This window comes from Malaclemys terrapin, chromosome 4 (assembly GCF_027887155.1).
Source record: "Malaclemys terrapin pileata isolate rMalTer1 chromosome 4, rMalTer1.hap1, whole genome shotgun sequence".
NCBI lineage: Eukaryota > Metazoa > Chordata > Testudines > Emydidae > Malaclemys > Malaclemys terrapin.
Genome location: NC_071508.1, coordinates 129,659,335 through 129,672,088, shown reverse-complemented (window position 1 = coordinate 129,672,088; position 12,754 = coordinate 129,659,335). Strand labels below are relative to the sequence as shown.

Here is a 12,754-nt window from a genome sequence, read left to right as displayed (position 1 = left end):
CCTAGAAGCTGTTAAAATGTGAGCCTCATATGATGGCAGTAGAACTCCTCTCCTCCTTCAATGAGCTGTGGGATGACTGCTTTTCTTATATACCATGAAATTAGTATCCTGTCCTGAAGTACCAATTTTAAAGAAAAACATGTAATGCTAAAGGCTGGCTAGTCTTTATGTGAATTTTTTCACTGTCAAATGTAATATTGCATTCTCTTCTGACCAGTGGTAGAAAGATCCATTCTACTTATCTGTAGAATTGACACCCTTGTAAAAATGCTCCAAATGATAATGCAAAGCTCTTCCCACCCCCCATCATTAGACAAAAAGATGTATTGTTACACTGGGTATTGCCTGAGGCAAAGGAGTTATTCATTAAACTTCGTGGGGAAAGTACTGGGCAGGGGGTGAAACCAGACTTACTAGACTGACTGCCTCAAAATAACTCTAGTAGCTGTGCTTGTTTGAAGCACAAGTTAACCTGATAGCAGAAGCAGTGGAATTAGCTTATTAACTGTTGTGTATTTTTACACATACCTTGGAATTATCAACTTGCACACAGCTAGCTTAGAACATACTTTTATCACTGTTGTTTTCCCTCCCCTATTCTTTCCTTAGACTTTCAGCACTACTACAGCACTTACTTTGGAAGATGATGAATACAGCTGTAGTAAAGCACTGGAATTGCAGTAGCACCTAGGAGCTCCAGTTGTAGCCCCGTATCCCATGTGCCTGGGTGCTGTAGAAACGGAACAAAAAGTCCCTGCCTTAAAGTGCTTGCAAGCAGTGTAAGAGAAGAGACATCAGATGGCTAAAGGGGGAGCACAAGTAAACAATGAGGCAGTACAGGTCAGGATTAGCCCTGGCTTCAATATACCAGCTGCTTCAGGTTGATGTAATGCCTTCCATCTTAAGGTATCAAAACTCTTTACAAACACTAACAGGTTAAGCCTCACACCAGCCCTGTGAAGAAAGGGAGTATTGGTATCCCCATTTTACAGATGGGGCAGAGATGTAAAGTAACTTGCCCAAGATAATGCAGGAAGCTGGTGGCACAGCCAGGAATAGGATTCAGGTGTTGACTCCCAGTCCTATACTCTAATCACAATGCTCCCATTTTTCTTTGAGATAATGGTACTGTGTTCAAATGAAACGACTACTTGAGGGCAGTAGTCCATAGTAATACTACAGCAGGTGTTGGGTGACTGGAAAGATAAGGACAGGTACCCTATAATAGCTATTAGGCCAAAGTACATTTAGTAGCAATTTAACTTCAGTTTGTTGGTCTATCAGTATTATGGTTTTAAAATAAAACTTGCATTAAAATATTTTCCTTATGTCTAAATCAATGTACATGGTTCACGTTCTGTGATGCTGTTAGCATAGACAACTAAACATACCAGCTGTTTTCATGTTGGATTTCTTTATAGGGGTAGTACATCAACAAACATTACAAAGCAGGACTGTACAGAAATGTCAGTGCTCTTATTTCAGTGCACTTTCCAATATGTCACAATACAGCAAGGGTGGGCAAACTATGGGCCGTGGGCCAGATCTGGCCCGTCAGGGCTTTGGATGTGGTCTGCGGGACTGCCACCCCCATGGGACCATGGGACCACTCACGGAAGCAGCCAGCACTACATCCCTACGCCCCCTGGGAACTGCAGCCAATGGGAGCTTTTGGGGAGGTGCCTACAGGCCAGGGTACTATGTGGAGCCCTCTGCGCCCCCTCTCCCAGGAGGGAGCTGTGGGGCTAGGGCAGGCAGGCAGGGAGGGAGCCTGCATGGGCCCTGGTGCGTGCCACGCCACCCCAGAGCTGCTCCAGGTAAGCAGCACTATGCCGGAGCCCACACTCCTCCTGCACCCTGCCTGCACTACTCCTGCTCCCCAACCCCATGCCCTCAGTCCCTGAGCCTCTTCCTACACTCTGCACCCCAACCCCTTGCCCAGAGCTGCACACTGCACCTCCTCCCACACTCCCTCCTGTCCCCTAATCACCTGCCCCAGCCCTACATTCATAGCCCTGCATGCAATTTCTCCACCCAGATGTGGTCCTGGGGCCAAAATGTTTGCCCATCCCTGCAGTAGAGGCAACAGGCCATCAAACTTAACCCTCAAAATGCTGGTGTCTTCCAGACTCTAGCGAAACAATGTTTAGGACAGGGATCGGCAACCTCTGGCACATGGCTCGCCAGGGTAAGCACCCTGACGGGCAGGGCCAGTTTGTTTACCTGCCGTGTCGGCAGGTTCAACTGATCGTGGCTCCCACTGGCTGTGGTTTGCTGTCCCAGGCCAATGGGGGTGGCGGGAAGCCGTGGCCAGCACATCCCTTGCCTGCACATCTGCAGTCTTTAAGTGCTGGATAAAAAGCAGGGAAGCTGAGTGTCTAGGTACACAGATATCATAAACTTCAATCATTCATTGTAGATAATTCATTAAATCTACTACTACTGTTCAAACAGATACATTTTAAGGTAAGGTTTCCAAAGCTCAGTACTTCATTCTCACTCTCTATTGGTACCAGCCCCAGAACTCTATTGATCTGCTGCTCAGGCCCTGGGGTTGGTTATAGGACTACCATTCCTTACTGAACTGGAATTGCTTTATGCACAACCTGGATCCATGCTAGATCTGGCAATCATGTTGCCATTTTGCTCTACAGCCACAGTGGGGCTGCTCCAAATCATTTTAGTGTGTCCTCTGTGTACCAATCCTGCAGAGCCTGGCTCTGCTCTCAGAAACAGTGGATTCTGGGAGATATAAAGCTTCCTTCCCCATGCACAGTGGGACAATATTGGGAAAACTTTCTGAAGCATTAGTGCTAACATGATTTAGGCTGAAACCGTTTAAACTGGGATCTAACTTTGCTGGAAGCATATTTAACTGAAACTGTATTTGATGTGCTTATAAACTATAGGGCACTCTTACATGAGATATGTTATGAGCATATGAGGGGACCATACAATTCTGGGCACACTCAATTTGTGTAGTGTAGACAGCCTGAGAGCTGCTCTTTAAACTGATGTGAAACAAAGCCAGCTGTGTTCAGCTCCTTTCAAAACATGGGCAGGAGTTTGTCAATATAGCAGGATTCTTAACCGTGGGATTGGAGACCAATACAAGGAGCTTGATGCCTGTTGAATAATTAAACAGCCTGTGCCCATACCCAGGCAGAGAATCCCAGTGCTGTAGGAAGTGGTGGTGATGCTCAACAGATAGCAGTCATTCGTATGGAATCACTGCCTTAGCATTAGGGTAAAGGAGGTGTGGTGAAGAGAAATGTGCTGTTAGCGATGTAGATTCAGATGAGACATAAAAACAAGCTCCTGGTTATCCAGGGCCATTTAAAAAGAAGCCAATGATACTACTGCAAGAGTAAGGGTGTTACTTTGATATCCTGGCCAAATCAGTTTACTAAAAATTCTCTCACAAACTATCATATGCAGTTGCTTTTCTATTCCAGTGGTGGCTGTATTTCAGTGGAGAGGGAGATGATCTAAGAGTTGTAACAGATTTTACACTTCCTGGCAGATCCTAGTGTGCTTTGCTAATGTAACTATTAATTTGTATTGCAGTATTGTTAGCCAAATGGGCTCGTTTCCCCCTGGAGCTGCCCGCCTTGTGTTATCACATAATCTTGCTGCACAGAAGGCTGCAGCGGGTGTTTTGCAGAAACAGTCGTTGCTCCTGATATAACAGCTGGGCTTATAGGCAAATAGTTGACCTTTTGCTCTAACAGTATTGCTTTGAGCTCTGGGCCCCATTTAGTAGATGCTGCATAAACATAATGGTAAGGCTTGCCCCAAGGAGCTTACAATTTAAATGGACAAGACAAGGGGTGGGGGAAAGGAAGGATTATCCCTATTTTATGGAAAGGGGGGGGGGAATTGATGCACAGAGGGAGTATGATTTGAGTTAAGGTCATACAGGGAGTTTGTGGCAGAACCAGAGTCTAAATCCAGCTCGCCAGTACCTTACCCATACAATCATCCTCTTTCCTGAATTGATACATGAATAGTACATATGGGTCACAGTCCCCATTTCTAGGGTGAAATTTAGGAACTGTTCTAATACTACATATCAGCCCTTCATAATAGCATTAAAATAGGCGGTGAAGAATCTTTTCTAATGGAAACAATGGCATTTTATGAGACAGCAGAATGTGATGACCAGAACTGGGTCTTAACCCTGGTGTCCTGGAACACTACCCTATCTCCTGGTGGTGTGTGTATTGTTAGTAAGGCTTGTGGATTGCTTTCAACCCTTGCATTTATATAGCTCTGTTCATCCATGTCCTTATTAACGTAGTAACTTCCTCTTTTCTTGCGTGTTGGGAATGTATTACACAATTCATGCTAAAGGAGACGTATAAAAACAGGTAAATGAATTTACAGTGTGACTAACACTGGTTTACACTTTAACTTTATTTGAGTTTCTTAACCTCTTTCACTGAAGGTCAAAAACTTGCATATAAATGGCTCCATGGGAAGAATGGCTCATAAAAATCCAAGTTTAAAGGGTGGAATTTTTATTGCATTCAACAACCTCGCTGGCTTTTAAATACTGGCTAAATAATGTTCTGGAAGGAAATCTGGTTTCAGCTCTGCTACTTTGCCTGGGACACTATGGCTTTTGGTTTGTCTAAAGGGCTGAGTTCAATTAAAAAAAAAATCTGCCTAGGTAAGAATAATCTTGGCAGGTTTGTACAAATGTACAGCAGCGCCACTGATTGTCGTGTTGCTACGCTCAAGTACGTGCAGAGACAGACTGCTGAGCTGTTTATCAGTAATAACAACTGTATCACCACTATTGCTCGTGCTAAAGTTGCTATAGCCTCCCACTTCCATGAGTTCTTGAAATCTCGTCCTTTTCATGCTGTCCTTACTGCCTGCAAAACCAACTCCCTGCCAAAGCTGCACTTCAGATGTCATCTTGTCCCACTAGAAATCTTTAAAATAACTTGCTCGGATATTGTCACTTGAGTTAATGTTTACAGCCCCCCAAATGAAAACTCAGCTATATGGGAAGCAGGGCCGGCTCTGGCTTTTTTGACTGCCCCAAGCAGAAAGAAAAAAAAAAAAGGGGGGGGGGGGGGCAGCCAGAACGGCAAAGCAAAAAACCAACAACAGTGATCTGTGCGCCGGAGCGCAGGTGCAGGGGGACCGGCTAGCGGGGGGGGAGGGAGCGAGCAGGAGACAGAGAGAAGGGGGGCGGCCAGGGCTACAGCGGGGCGCTGCCACGCGGCCCCTCCCGCCGTGCTGCGCACCGCCTGCCGGGAGGGCTCCACTCCGGCCGGTGGGGAGGGAAGGACGCAGGCTGTCCTGCGGAGCTTGCTGCAGGGTGCTCCCATCCTCCGCGCTGCTGCCCCCTACAGGGCGGCCGGAGCAGAACAAAACAAAAAAAGCATCCATGCCGCCTCGTTCAATCTGCCGCCCCAAGCACCAGCTTGCTCAGCTGGTGCCTGGAGCCAGCCCTGATGGGAAGGGTGCACATACCTACAGCAATAGCGAGAGCACTTCTGAGAGCAGGCAAGGTGAATTTCGGTCAGTCTGAGATCAGGTGTGCAGCTGAAATACCAGCTAGTAATGGCACACAGGGAGAAACAGAACTGTGGCCAAGCAGCACTCAGTGTCTTCTGAACTGGTTTGATCTTTCACTGAATTGTGACACCTGAACATGTTTAAGGGTTCAGGAACAAAAGTGGGTGGCACAAAATGAGTGAATTATGCTGTGGTGGAGTCCTGATAGCTCATAACAAGGCCTTGTTCTCATGATGAATCAGACCAATTCATGTATCCCTTCCCTCCTCATAAAACACTGCTGAAATCCAGTCCTGGGGAACTAAAATACAAAGATCAGAATCAGACCCATTTTTTTTTTCTTCTTCAAATTCTGAGGGCGTGTTAGGACTAAAGGGGTTGGTTCAGTCCATTGGAGATAGAAGCCCATTATGAAGTTTCCAAATGGCTCTAGATACAGATCAGAGTTGTTTTTTTTTTTTTTAAACCAAAGTTCTAGAACCAGAACATCCCTGAATTCTTTATCAGGCCTGTGTCTACAGGAAAATGTAACGGGATGCCAGATTAGTTTGAGACTAAGTTAACAGCAACTATTAAATGGGGAAACAAAGTGGAACAGAATTTAGATGCTACAGCTAAAAAGACTGGTTTCTGTAATATTTTTTATTTCTAGTGCAAGCAAGGCGGTAGCTGGAGTATTTCAGTCATACAAAGTGGACTACTAAACATTGTGTGCAAAAATACTCAGAGGAAAATGTGGAATGCTAGTTCAATGTTTCTTTCCACTAGAAATAGTTGTCAAAAATGCTACATCATTCATAGTCATAGAGCAGAGTGTGACATGGGATGCTTTTCATTGAAAGACTTATTGGTGTGGATCTTAAAAAGTTACATTGGGCAAGATACAATCTCAGCTAGATAGAGAAGAACCTCTGACAATGCAATGCTGGTTAAATGGTCTCTTGTTCTTTTCAGGTGAAGAAGATAGCAGCAGAATATTATGACAACCTTCCGCAGCACCAATCTTGGGTTCGAGTTCTCTGGGATTTTGTTTTTGATGACAGCATTGGTCCTTACTCACGGATTAAGAGAATATGTAAACTAGCAACAGAAAACCAATAGATTTGCTTTAGCATCTTCATTAATAATGTTAAAAAAAATCCAATTTTCGTGAACTTGAGTTTTCAGAGCTATAAATGATCTGAAGTAATATTTCTATGCACTTACCTTTTCTGTAGTACCAAAGGTGATGAAATATTGAAGGAAACCACAGGCACTGTTTTAGAATACTGTAAATTTTATTAAAAGGATTTTTGCTTATGTAACATTGCTCTTTGGCAGGATATCACACATGTATGTTTATAGCAGAGGCTACATAGATGCACCATCCTTTGTATCTGGGTGAAACTGTTACATTTTAAATCCACATTAAACATTTTCCCCCCTTTTCATCAGGACCATGCATGTGTGGCACGAGATTCAGTTTAGACCTGTTCTGTGGTGCAGAATGCTTCTAATCTTTGGAGGAATGGAGACACACACTTCAACAGGTGGTTGGCTTGCCTTAATAGGTCAATGCAAGCAGGAGGCAGCCAGGATTCAAGAGCAAAAACTCAACCCCTTACTTCCTTGGATGGATGAGGGCTAGGGCTGTATTATACATGCTACTTCAAGTACAGTCATCTCTGAGCTACATCTTGGTTTCTGAGCAGATTACAACTGGGTCAACAGCTACTGCAATATTGCTGCCACATCATATGGGTTTGGGAAGGCAGGGATAGACCCAAAATGCAATAGGTGGAAAACCTCCAGGAATCTTATTCCCATGTGCAAACACAATGGTATGGTTTGTCACATCCAGTGAAATTGTGCTCTGGACAGTGACTGTACAAATGAAGATGGAACTTCATTTCCTATTCTCATCTACGTCAGATCAACTTACTCACTGTAGTGGAGAGATTTCTTTTCAGTTTGCCAAGCACACTCCCCTTGAGACGTCAGTCCTGATGCTGCTGAACATGTGAGTCAGAATAAAACCCAGCTCATTCAACTTTCGCTGTCATTAGCGCTGCAGGGCCAACCTCCTGCCTGTAATGTTTGTAAGCATGATTCAATACATATAGAACCATATTCCAAGAGGAGATCAGCCACAGCCTTTCTGGGGCTAATGCACTCAGGGAAAAGCCATAAGCTCCTATTCTGTTGGATGTGCAAGCTGAGAAACAGGATTTCTAATACTATGGGCTGGTCTACACTGGGGGGGGGGGGGAGGGATCGATCCAAGATACGCGAATAGCATAGCTGAAGTCGAAGTATCTTGGATCGAATTACCTGGGGTCCAGACGGCGCGGGATCGATGGCCGTGGCTCCCACGCCGACTGCGCTACCGCCGCTCGCTCTGGTGGAGTTCCGGAGTCGACGGTGAGCACGTTCGGGGATCGATATATCGCATCTTAACAAGACGCGATATATCGATCCCGGATAAATCGATTGCTTCCCGCCGATACGGCGGGTAGTGAAGACGTACCCCTTGAATTAACATTTAACATCTTACAGGACAACTGCACTATGTGCTGAACTGTTTTCATTTCACTTAACAGACTAGCTCAAGACGAAACACTCTTCTACAATGTTACCTTACTATAAAACATCTGTGAATCATTTCATTTGTACAGAAAAACAAACTGTACATAAATGTCTAAACTTCTGCTATTTCTAAACATAGCCCTCCCTCCATTCTGCTTCACTCTGTCGTGCTGTTTTCAATTTACGGTATAAACTAGCCTGGCAGATTTCTTAACCCTACCTGAGAGACTTGTGGAAGATTAATAAACTGGAGTGCTATTAAGTAAACTTCTAACATTACAAGGCACTCTTACCCTCTCCTAATTTCTTGGCCGTCTTTGATTACTATTAATCAAACCATCCTTCCTCTGTTGTACCAGCTGCTACCTCATTACTTGCCTCGATGCTGCTTTTTCTGTTAATTTAGCACGGCTCAAAGAGAGGCTAGAAGACTAAATAAAATACGACATGCTCTTCAGCTTGGGGACCAGCTGATTTGACTTCACTCAAGAAATAAAAAGTTCGCACAATTCAAGAGATCTGGGCTTTTAAAAAGCTGACTGCAGGAGCTACTGCTTCAGTAGCAGCTGTGGATGGAAAATGACAGTTTTAATAAGAAGTGAGCTCAAACTGTTTGATTTCTCTCATGCCATTCAAAATGATCAAGGGCAGGAAGATAGAACAAGGATTGTAAATCTTAAACAGACCTAAGTTAGCAGAAATTCTCAAGCCTATACTAGGCTGAAAGAATGGCCCCTACTTATTGCACAAGTAGTAAGAGCTGAGCAGTCAGGCACTGTTGGACTACAGAAAATAAAGGTCAAGTATCGGGTACCAACGTTGCCTCCAGGACTGCGGTGTGACAACGCAGAGGTTGAAATGCCCAATTTCAATTGAAATGTTGTCTAAAGGCAGCCCCTAGGCTTTGCCTGTAGTAGGGGCATGTGAGCAACCATGGGAAATTTTTAGAACATCAGTAAAGCTGCAGCAGCGGGGCTGAAGTTATTAACTCTGTCACCCACCCTTGCTCTGAGTAGGCTGCAGCCTTCTTAAAAACAAAACAACAAACCCTTTACAAATTAAAAGTCAGGGAATGGGGTTGGGGTTTTTGTAGAGGAGGAGGAGGGAGGCAGGAAGGGAACGAGTGAGAGGGTGGAGGGGTTAGTGGTGGTCTCAGTGGAGCAGTGGGACACTGGGACCAACTACTGGTCAGTAAATGTTACTGATGACAATATGAGCTTGCAGGGCTGTGAGACTCTGGGATGCAGTATTTCCAGATTCTAGTAGCCTGTTTGCAGTCTGGCCCTGGTCAACATAGATGGCGGGCAGAGGTAAGACCCTGTGCCTCAACTACTGCAGGAAGATGGGGCTAGCAGCCAGCTGTTCCCCACCTGGCATTGCACTGCTAAGAGTGGTCAGGGAAAGGGGAGTAGGTAATGAGTTGCCTGCTTGGCCAGATTCTGATGTGCAGGTTAATGCTCCATTGACAGGACTCTCCTGCTTGTTTGATTAAAAATGAATGTTACATGAGATTTCACAACATGCAGGCAGCCTTGCTCTTGTGTTCTCAGCAGAGCCTCCAAAACCAGCAAGAAAACACACCACAGCAACACAGTGGAAATTAAAGTGCAAAGCCAGAGCAACTAATGAACAAAACCAAAAGCAGGGCCATATGGACAATAAACAGTTTATTACCAATATGAACACAGATACTGTGGTGCACTGACGTACCGTTTTAATATTGTGATAACTCTGAGTCAAAGACCTTGGCGGCTGACAACTAACATGTCTCTGTTTCTTCTGGTGATGCCACAATACATTTCTGTTGGCAAAGGGTCTTCATTTACATTGCAGACTACCAGTAAAATTACTTTGAAGTCATCTATTAAAAGCAAATGGTTCACATGTTTTCTTACCTACTACTAAAAAGAAACATAATACATTTAAATAAGCAAATACAAAATACAAAAAAGGCTGACAAATCGGATGTGCTGTGTCAGATGAAATCTAAAAAATCCAGAAATTTAAAATTTAATATTTTCTTTAGATTAAGACTTTTAAAATGAAGCAAATCCAAGGCAGCAGCAAGCTTCAAAGTGTGCTCAGTCTGCTAATAAAAAGGGTTTAAGAACAAAGACAGTGCAGGTGTCCTCTTTCACCATCTTGCGTGACCTTGGTACACTTAGAAATGATCCGATCTTCCTAGCATCCTTAGTACCTCGCAGATGCTGTGCAGTCATTATGTTGTACTGATTCTACTCAACTCCTGCCTTATGGCTGGAAAACCAAACCAAAAGGTTAATTCAGACAACTACTCCCAGTGACAGGCGGTAAATACTCAGAGCCAAAGGCAGAGGTAGTGTAAGTTATACACTGGTAAGAGGATGCGAGTAACTTGCATAGCAAAGGGGGCAGAAGGGTGGGATTGCAGCTGGGGAAAAACAAGAGGACGCAGTAAGGAAGTGTGTGTGGAAGGTTAGAGGGGTGAAAGGGCTGTTCTATTTTGTACCTTCTGGCACACGCCTAATAGTTGCTTTTCCTGTTAAAATTTTCCCCTGGGGCCTCCCAAATTGCACTCCTTGTGTCTGCTCCTGCCGCCATTGAAATCAAAGGCAAACCTCCCACTGATTTCAATGGCACCACAATTAGGCTGCCTTACACCACCATTTATGTTGCCCCGAACCGCAAATCTTAGTCAAATAGTATCAATTTTTTCAATGCCTTTTAACAATACATTATATTGAGGGGAAGGGATAGCTCAGTGGTTTGAGCATTGGCCTGCTAAACCCAGAGTTGAGAGTTCAATCCTTGAGGGGGCCATTTACGGATCTGGGTCAAAAATCTGTCTGGGGATTGGTCCTGCTTTGAGCAGGGGGTTGGACTAGATGACCTCCTGAGGTCCCTTCCAACCCTGATATTCTATGATAATATGACATTTCTATAATACTGTTTAATGCTTTATAAGTTAAGCCTCACACTGCCCTTGTGTGTACATACGTACAGGTCAAGTATTGTAGCATAGGTCATACAGCCAGGTGGGATCAGAGCCAAAGAATTCTGATTCCCTTTCCTCTACCTAACAAGTGGACCACACAGTTCATTCTATGCTAGTGCTGATGTGCATGGAAAAGTCTTACACTTCCTATTGACAGTCGCACTCTATAGAAATTCGTATTCTTTTTATGTAGTTTCAAATCATTCTAGAAAACTGTATTTTGCTAGAATATGGTTAAAAAAACAAGTTTATGAGACAAACACATCTTCTGAGATTTAGATTATGATCATTGCAGCTGTTGGGAAGGGGATTTTGGCCCTCAGTGTGGGGATTTCTCAGAACCATCACCCTGATACACTAATGTTCTGATATGGTACCACTTATAATTAATAATACTCATATAGCAAATTAGGGGATGGAGTTGTAAATACTAAAACAAGATTTCTTCTTGCTTCTTTTCAGTTGCCTTAGCAACAAGTTCAATGACCCCAGCAATTGTGTAATGGAGTGTTTTTATTGCTGTATAAACAATTTCCTTTGGTCTTGGAACAGCACTAGGTTATGGGTGTTTTCTCTGCTAGAACAGCAGCCAGGATTGGAATCTAGTCAGTTTGTTTAAGGTAGGGCAAAATTTACTGAATGAACAAACCCACACACATGTGGAGAAACTCAGTTTTGTTCTACGTGAGGATTTGAAACCCTATTGTATTTACCAAAGGTGAGAATTCATAGCATAGCAGAGTAACTGAAAGACCAAGGACAGCAGAACGTCCTTCTTTCTGGTCTGCATTTAAACCAGTGCTGGCTGAGCTTTGAGCATGAAAGAGGGCAAGCTTTGTATTGCTGGTAAAAATCCCTTACATGAAGCTTTGATGTACACACACAGTTGACTTTGATACCAGGATGTCAGGTAAAAGCTATGCCAGCCCCAAAGGCAAAGCAAAACTGCTGAAAAGATTCAGACTGAATGCCTTGTGTTCAAGCTTCAAAACAGAGCACACACAAGCACGGCATGTAAAAATGCAACTGAGTGATCAAAACTCAGTATGGGTAGATACTGCTGTCTCTTGTGGTTCCACTCCAGCTTCTGAGCAATAGTCATCCATACGTGTCACATCTATTTCATATCTACATATAACTAATACATATTTAACAAAGAGCTGCTTGGAAAGTAGCTGTAAAACTACTTTCTGAGGAACTCGCAGCTTTTATTTTCTTATGTGTTGAATCTGAGTGAAATCTCTCAGGATCAAACTTATCAAAATCAATTATCTTTTATTTCTTACCATCAATTATCTCTTCTTTCACTTTGTGTAACTCTCTTACAACTTCCTCCAATATTTCCTGATGAGACAAAACAAAAGATGTGTGTTCAGAATTCTATGGCCTCCATTACGGGCTGGCCCATATAGATGATCAAAACCCACTACTTCTGCCAGCTAAATAACTTTACTCCTTTAGGACCAGTGGTTCTATGTTCTGGATCTGTGTTCTGACTACCAAAGGGCTTGAGTTCTGTACCTGCTGATGTACCAGGGAAGAGGGGGTGGCATTGCATTTTGATCCAATAACAATGGGACTGTTTCCCTCTGAGCTTCAAGGAATCACTATGATCTACTCTGATCTACTCCATACTAGGAGCGTTGTAAGTTTGGGCAAACAGAAAGGCAAAAAGTGATGTTT

The 12,754-nt window shown here is 43.7% G+C and overlaps 2 protein-coding genes across 7 annotated transcripts in view; one reads left to right on the top strand and one right to left on the bottom strand.

Moving 5' to 3' along the window:
- DEGS2 (delta 4-desaturase, sphingolipid 2) overlaps positions 1–6,962 on the top strand; it is a 30,719-nt gene extending 23,757 nt beyond the window's left edge. Inside the window, exon 3 of the mRNA XM_054025095.1 lies at positions 6,487–6,962. Coding sequence (XP_053881070.1) covers positions 6,487–6,633 — 147 coding nt within the window. The 3' untranslated portion in view covers positions 6,634–6,962. The remainder of the gene's footprint in view (positions 1–6,486) is intronic.
- Positions 6,963–9,749: 2,787 nt separating this feature from the next.
- The window catches only part of EVL (Enah/Vasp-like), a 225,346-nt gene continuing 222,341 nt past the window's right edge, over positions 9,750–12,754 (bottom strand). For all 6 annotated transcript variants that reach the window (XM_054025090.1, XM_054025088.1, XM_054025092.1 and 3 more), the window contains 2 exons: positions 12,358–12,415; positions 9,750–10,353 (listed from right to left, as the gene is read on the bottom strand). In XM_054025090.1, coding sequence (XP_053881065.1) covers positions 10,316–10,353; positions 12,358–12,415 — 96 coding nt within the window. In that variant the 3' untranslated portion in view covers positions 9,750–10,315. The remainder of the gene's footprint in view (positions 10,354–12,357; positions 12,416–12,754) is intronic.